The 8178-nt window shown below is 39.1% G+C and overlaps 1 protein-coding gene across 1 annotated transcript in view; it reads left to right on the forward strand.

Annotated features, from left to right (window-relative positions):
- Positions 1-8178, forward strand: part of DSCAM (DS cell adhesion molecule) — a 119542-nt gene that overhangs the window by 55539 nt on the left and 55825 nt on the right. The window contains exons 13-14 of the mRNA XM_031064924.1: positions 199-375; positions 7652-7682. Coding sequence (XP_030920784.1) covers positions 199-375; positions 7652-7682 — 208 coding nt within the window. The remainder of the gene's footprint in view (positions 1-198; positions 376-7651; positions 7683-8178) is intronic.

Genomic DNA, 8178 nt, shown 5'->3' on the forward strand with positions numbered 1-8178 from the left:
TCTCTGCAGTCAGTCCCTCATTACCATGAGCCTGGTTATGTGCTCGTGGCCATTACACACAAATGTAGCCTCCACCCCAAACAGAAAAATCCTGCTCAGGGTTCTGCCAGCACCTGAAGCAACAAAATACTTTATTCCCTGAGAACTCAATCTTTTGTCCTGGTTAAGAGGTCTCTAATGCCATGACCCTGTTTGCAGGTACAATCCCTCCCCTCATCAAGTCGGTTGTGCAAAGTGAGGAAGGGCTGGGGACCAACGAAGGGCTGAAGATGCTGGTGACCATCTCCTGTATCTTGGTGGGGGTCTTGGTGCTCTTTGTGATGCTGCTGATCGTCAGGAGGAGGAGGAGGGAGCAGAGGCTGAAGAGGCTCCGAGGTAAGGGGGTGTCTGTGGAACTTCTCAACATGAAAACAGGAGTGGGGCTGCACGTGACCAAAGTGTGCAATCCCCAGCTGGGATCATTTTCCTGCAGTACAGAACAGAGTGTGTGTGTTTTCTGTAGAAATTCCTTCTTTTTCATTTGGTCAGAAGTTTCTAAAAAATTTATTAATATGTACATTGTTATTGTTTTGCATGGGGGAAAGGAAGATATTTCTTATTGATTTGCTTTCCTTTTTTTGTTGTTTGTTTGTTTCCCTCAACGACCCTTAAGTAGATTTTTTTTTGAAGGATGAAATCAGATGTTCTGAAGATGAGGGAATCTCAGTTTTCCAGCAGATGCTAACCATTATTTCCAAATTATAAAATGAAAGTAGCCAGATTTTAGTAGGATAGAACACACAACCAGATTTTCTCAGATTTGTTACCACATTTTCCCCATGATTTTTTATAATAGAACTTACACAACACTTCATTGTTCACTGACTTTTCATTGTTGCTGATCTGCATTTTCCTCTGATCCTTATTCAAATTCTGTTGTTTGTTATGTGAATAAGATTTAGATCTGTGAATTCATTCAGCTTCATCATTTTCTAGCAAAAACCCCTGGCTGAGCCACAGCCAAGTTTTTGACCCTTGCAGTCTGACACTGCTGCCCTCTAGCTTTTGCACTGGAAAAGGTATTTTGGGAAGGTATTTTCTGAAGGTATTCAGGAAAATCCTTTCAAATCCAAACCTGAATTAATAGTAAAACAATTTCTCACCTACAAAAAATAAGCCCAATCTTTTCCAGGAGCCACGAAATTGATTAGTTGTTTGTATTTTAACCAAATGTGATTATGGTACCTATTAAAACCACGGCCAATGCTATGTTTTCCTTCTGACCTTCCTGCTTCTCTCTTTTCTGGTCTAATTTTGTCCTTTCTAACAATATTCTGGAGTTAAAAAAAAGATAAAAAGCATGGACAAATTCATATATAAAAAAGGACAACCAACCTTATGGTTCATACACAGCCCTGGAAATCAGGACATGTGGATGCTTTAGCTTGTATAATCACTTTTCCTTCAAAACCTTGCAAGCCATTTACCTTTCCAGTTTTGGGTTTTTTCATTAAAAAAAATGTGGTAAAGAAAAAGAAAGTGTTATCTTATCTTCTTAGAAAAACTGTGGAATTCCATCCAGTAATGAGTAGGACATCTCGAGCCCTTTGGCTCTAGAAAATGATGTTTCTGCCCATTATTTTTTCATGGTTAATTTACAGGTATTCATAGAATCTTGAGTTACAGTCCCTTGAGGAAGGATGATGATCACTGACCAGGGTGGCTTTTGCATAAAATAAAATTTCTATGAACTATTTCAGAAATTAGGAATTTAGAAAAATATTGGAACTTCACTTAAACACAGGCAGTGGAAAAGATTTCATCAGTACTTTTGATAAAAGACATCAGTATTTAAGTACCATTTCTGTAAAAGTTGTGTCTCACTTAGCTGAATTTGTCACACTACAGCTCGACATCCCATCTGGTCCTGTCTTCTCTAGAGTACAGAAGTTCTTTTGTGTATCATTTTCAGTCTCCAAGGATATCCTTTCCACATGGTGGTAACCAAGTCATTTCTTAATGCTTTAATTGGTAAATGAAACAGATGAATATATTTTAATTTTCCTCTCTAATTTTCCCATCCTTTACATCCTTAACGTTTTATTCATTGAGATCATTTGCCAGTTCTCTGATTGCTCTGAAACAGGAAAACATTCCCTGTTGTACAGCCCTGGTTTGTGATCTTGATGTATGACTTTATAATCCAGATTATTTTCTTAGTGATCTGGCATTTTCCTTATATTTTAGCTACCAAATTCTTGTGTCACTTGCAAACTTTTATCAGATATTATTTTATTTACTCCAGACCACTGATAAATGTCCCTGACAAAAAAAATTACTGAAGAATTATTCAATTTTGGGTCTGAATATGTTGAAATCCATTTTAAATAGCTACTGTGTTAATTTTTGCATCATGCTACTTTCTGTTAAAATAGTTTGAGTTACTGAAACTTTGTTTTAGGGAAACATAAATGATCTTTTACTGTGATTTAATCATATCCCAGTGAGAGCTTTTTTCAATGTCATTAATTCTCAGCAAATTTTAATCTCATTTTTTTTAAAGATCCACTTTGTTTGACATGGCTGCTTGACCACAAGTCTGTATTGATTGGCCTCAATTATCCTTTTAATTCTTTTCATTAAGCTCCACTCAATTCTTTTTTATTATTATTTTGTGCATTGCCAAGATCAAACTGGTAGGACTTAAGTAATTCAGAATTTTTTTGCTCATTCTTTTTGAAGACTGGTCCCATGTTTGACATTTTCTGCTCTTCTGGAGCAGAAACTTCATGTTCTAAAAGCTTTCCTGACAATAATATTGGTGTTCCAGAGAACTTACTAAGTTTTCTAAAACAAATGTGTGCAAGTTTTTTCTGAATTCCTAACTAAAGAAGAAATGGTTTTCTCTAGTATTTGTTGTGATTAACTTTCATACAACTTTTGAAAGGGAAATATCACATTATCATTTGGTTTGTATGACCTGGTGGGGTTTCTTTGAGGCACAATATTCCTTTTTCCTAAATCAGAATTTCCTCTAGTCTACATCAGAAAAATAATCTCCACAGTGGGACCTTCTAAAATAATTAGTGCGAATTACAGATGTAACTCTTGATTTTGTGGCTGCAGATGTGTGGGGTTTTTTGAACCTGTTTGACAAAGAGGAGAGGGAATTGCAGATTTATTTGCAGGGTCCTCTGCATGCAAACATTTGTGTCCCTGCTTATGGACAATGGGTTTGAGTTCCCATTTCTGTTGAAGAACAGCAGCCTCTCTATTCTTGATCCTTTTACCACTTGTCTGGATGTGGGGACAATTAAACATTTTTTTTTCCTCCTTTATAAAGAAAACAGATTTCTCAGCAAAGTCCTGATTTTTGCCCAGTTTAGTTGTTCCACCAGCCAGGTGACACAAAAAGGTCACAAATTCCGGAGTTCAGCAGATATTCTCAAAGGGAAGCCTGATGGTTTAATGCTCCTTCTGGCCATTAACCCAGCTCTGCTACTCCTGGAATGGTTTTCCCCTTGTTTTTGAATCCAATTCACCTTAACACAAGCAGAAAGGATGGCGTGATGGTTCAGGAGTGGCAGGATGCAATTTAAAACTCCATCACTGTCCCTGATTTCCCAGGGGGCAATGTGTGTTAAGAATTTTAAAGGTGGCTGTGCCAGCAGAGAAAAGTGATGGCTGTGGCTTTTTTACTGAAGTGATGCTTGACTGGAGCAGAGATCATCTCCTTCCCTCTGTCATCCATGCTCCCTTCCCAAGCCCTGCTTTCACCATCTCACAGCTGGGAGGTGATAGGACACAGCCAGGGATGCTGGCTTGTTTTAGAAAGGATCGTCAACCAGCTGATCAAAAGGGAAAGCAGGAAAAGCACATTAAAATCTCTGTCATTGGCTTGTGACAATAACATTTCTCCTGGAGCTGATGTTTTGGACACATGATGTTCTTATAGAGGGGTCCCAGCGCAGGGAGGAGCTGGAGCTGCTGCAGAGAGCCCAGAGGAGGCTCCAGGATGAGCAGAGGGATGGAGCAGCTCTGCTGGCAGGAAAGGCTGGCACAGCTGGCATTGTTCACCTGCACAGGAGAAGCTTTGGCCTGAGCTCAGGGTGGCCTTGCAGGGCCTGCAGGAGCTGACAAGAAAGATGGAAACAGAATATTCACAAGGAACTGGAGTGACAGGACAAGGGGGAATGGCTTCAAACTAACAGAGAGTAGGATTAGATGGGATCTTGGGAATGAGGAATTGTTCCCTGGCAGGGTGGGCAGGGGCTGGGATGGAATTCCATCCCTGGATCCTGGGCAGTGCCCAAGGCCAGGTTGGACACTGGGGCTTGGAGCAGCCTGGCACAGTGGAAGGTGTCCCTGCCATGGCAGGAGGTAGGATGATGGGATGAGATGATCTTTAAGGGTCCTTCCATCCAAACCCATTCCGTGATTCTGTGATATTCACTTTTAGGCTTCTGGATTTTGGTTTGATGGATACAGAGGAGCCCTTCATATTCCTGACAGCTTTGTTTTTGTCCCACGCCACACCAACCTGTGTGCCCATCATTAACTCCAGCAGTTCTGCTCACCCTGCTTGGATAATTAACAAATTTAAAGTCAGCTGATTGAATTTTTTCCCTTCAGTACTTCCTCATTCAGCTTTTGACTCTATACATGGTGTTGCTGATGTCTCATGTTATTTTTTACTGAAGGTGCACAGTCTCCTGTGCATCTCTTTAACCAAGGATCAACATGTGTTAACAAGAACTTCTGTGCCACGTGCATGAATTGGTGTGAATTTTTCTCCAGGTGCAGCATGGAAATCATCTGTGTGCTGTGCAGCACCTGAGAACATCTGAGGGAGATTTTTTGCCATTTAAACCTGATAAAAAATTACAAAAAGAAAACTTTTAAATAAAAAAAAATAGCTAAGTACATTGTAATAATTTTCAGTTTTGTCCTTTCTGCTTTTCTTGAGTTGTGAATTCCTTGCACAAATATCCACAGACTTCACTTAAGGAGGCAGCAATTGCTTCAAAAAGCTGCTGGCTGAATGAAAACAATATTTGCATATTAAACCACCCTGATTATGTATGCCAGAGGGAGAATGTGTACACAGGGTCTTCATGATCCTGGTGCTGCTAGAATAGCAAGAAGCATCATAAAATTTGCTAAAAACAACCCCATTACTTGCAACCAATGTCATTATTATTATTGTGTTGTCTTTGTTTGGCTTTTTTGTATTCTTCTGAAGAAATTTGTCCTTTCCTGGGTTTTTGGAAGTCAGTAACAAAACTCCTTTGGGAGCAGCAGTGTTGGTCTTTTGGTTTATGACTGATGGCAAAGATATTGTCATCTGTTAGGCACTGCCACTTCCAGGTGTTAATGGCAAAGAGAATCTCATTCCAGGTGAAAAATAGGAATTCTGAGTGCCCAAAATAAATGTTTGTTTTAGATGAGACACTCCAGATGAACCATCCTTCCCTCCACCATGAATCTTCCATGCTTTGGGCTGGAAAGGGATGGAAGAAGGTTAAAAATGAAAAAGTAAAGCAAACAAAGCTAGAGGGAGCACAGAATTCCAGCTTCTCCAGTGGTAGGTGAGGAATAAAGCCTAAGAGAGGCAAGCTGGCACTGTGTCAGATAAATACAATTCAGAAAAGTGGATAAAAAGGGTTTTGCTGAGATTTTTTAATGAATAAAAAGAGCCCTCTGTCCATTCCTTTTAAAAAGGAGTACAAGACAAGCTATAGAGATGTGTTAAGATGTGGCTTGTTTCTGCCTGCATCCTTGGCATTTTAAAAGCAGGATATTTAATAGGATCACAAGTAAGGAAATTGTTGTAGGTGTTGCAGACCCAAGAGGTGATTGAGGAATAAAAAAAGTGGGATGGAGGAAACAAAGATAAATTCAGTAAATGTCTTGGCAGGTGCTGGTAGATTTACAAGAAGCAGATAAAAGAAGAAATGTAAACTTCCATATAAGAGTTGTTTGAAGACTTAGAACTTGGAATTGCTTTCTTCTCAGATTTGCTTCACTTGGTTGCACAAAAGGCTGCTTTGTTGCTGTGTGATAAACTTAAGGACTTGGGAATCAGCATTTTGAGTGAGTTTGTTTAGCAGCAGACTGCAGGAGAACAAAGCAGAGCTGCCTGTTTCTGCTGGATGATACCACAGAAATTCATGTATTATGTTGATAGAGTTTTACAGAAGCCTACCTGAAAAACCAAACTTCAGCTGTGCCTTTTGAACTGATAAGTATTGAAATAATTATAGCCCCAAAAGATTCTCTGCTAATAATAGCAGCAACGACAAGAACAGGAGGAATATTTTTCCTTCAGCAGTGTCTTATTTTGCAGCGCTGATCCATGTGGGAATGAACCATCCTCTGTTTCATGTGTAGCCATACTCTGAACACCCAGCAGTATTTTGAATTATTGCTAGTGGGGAAATATTCATATTTGAGTGCAACCAAGCAAGTTTGTGCCAGGGGAAGTTCAGGTTGGATACCAGGAGGAATTTGCCCATGGAAAGGGAGCTCAGGCCTTGGCAGGGGCTGCCCAGGGAGCTTTGCAGTGCCCATCCCTGCAGGTGTCCCCTGGAGGTGGCACTGAGTGCTCTGGGCTGGGGACAAGGTGGGAATCAGGCACAGCTGGGACTCTTGGAGGTCTTTTCCAACCTCAGGGATTCTGGGATTCTAAATTGACTCCCTGGAGCTCTCCCTTGCTCACATCTGGTTTGGAATTGACAGGTTGATAACTACTAATTTTTCAGGTTTTGTGTGTTTGAAATGGCTTTCAAGGTATTAAAAAGTCTTTTTTCCTAGCTCTGTGATCAAAGAAGTCAAGATTTTTCAGCTCTGGTTTTTAAGGGTGTTTGTTTTTCTTTATCTGTTATGTTCTTTTTCTGACTTGTTGAGGTTTGTTTGGCAGGTTGGTTTGTGGCACACTGTTCACTTTTGGGGCGGTGTTAGTTTTTTGTATTAAGAATTACGTGTATTTTATTTATAATAATTTTCTAATACTTATTACCTATGTTAGACAGTCTGCCTTTAGTTTAAACAATTCTAAAAGTGTCACCATCACAGCAGAAGATGTAGGACAAGAAGAGGACACACTTAGATTCTTTTATCTTGCTTCTTGAACCCCCATTCTAAATCCCTAAAATTTTACTTTTTTACTCTGTGACAAATTAACTATTATTCTATTCAAACTTTTGTGGTTTGTAAATTTTCACACAAAGTTGGGAATTGTTTCCATGGGCTAAAATCAAAGGCACAGGTGTCTTTGACTTTGTGCCAAGGTCTTTGAGCCCCTTGCCAGTGTCTTGAGCCTTTTCTTCTTCCCTCACCTGTTCATTTGCTACCCATAGCACAAAAGAGCTGAGTTCTTCGTTATTTGTTAAATTGTTCCTATTTCTAATATGTTTATGTAGGGTTTTTTTTCTAGTTAAGCCAATGGTAGCTTGTATTTCTCTTATCATCTTTGCTGCTACTGAGGAACTAAACAGGACTTTGGAGCAGAAATGCAATTTCAGCAAAAGTAGAGACTTTGAGACACTTTTATTCTTGCCATTGATCTAGAAACAACTGTGGTGTTACACATGGCTGATTCAAATCACTTGTTAATAATGCATCTCTCAAATAGATTTTGATTTGTGATGACATTTCCTCTATTTTCTTCTAGATGCAAAGAGTTTGGCTGAAATGCTTATGAGGTAAGAACAAATTGAATTTTATTGTATTTTTTAAACTGAAAAATGTCTGTTAATTATAGTATCATATTTCAGAATTGCTAGAGGGACAAAAGGAGAAGTAAACTTTTTATTCCTAAACCCTTTTCCAAAACACACCATTTGTCTGTCCTTTGAGAACTGTTTTGCCCTGGTGGTCAGACATGAGAGGAAGAAAACACTTTGTGGATAATGTGAGGAGCTACAATGATAAAAAAACCTGATAACTCGTGTTAGATTAAATCATAGAAGCTATGTAGGTCCATTTGGACATTTTTCCCACTCTGAAAAAATATTTTCATAATATGTATCAAAGTAATTGCTCTTCAGAGATCATCTGATTAAAGGCCATAAATTCCTGGCTGTGAATATCTCTAAACTTTGCAGCTCTGTTTATGTAATTCACTGGTTTTAGCTGCTTATACCCAAAGGTATAAAAGAGCAGGTAAATCCATTTATTATTTTTCACTTCTGTTCCATC

The sequence above is a fragment of the Geospiza fortis genome, unplaced genomic scaffold (genome assembly GCF_000277835.1).
Source record: "Geospiza fortis unplaced genomic scaffold, GeoFor_1.0 scaffold233, whole genome shotgun sequence".
NCBI lineage: Eukaryota > Metazoa > Chordata > Aves > Passeriformes > Thraupidae > Geospiza > Geospiza fortis.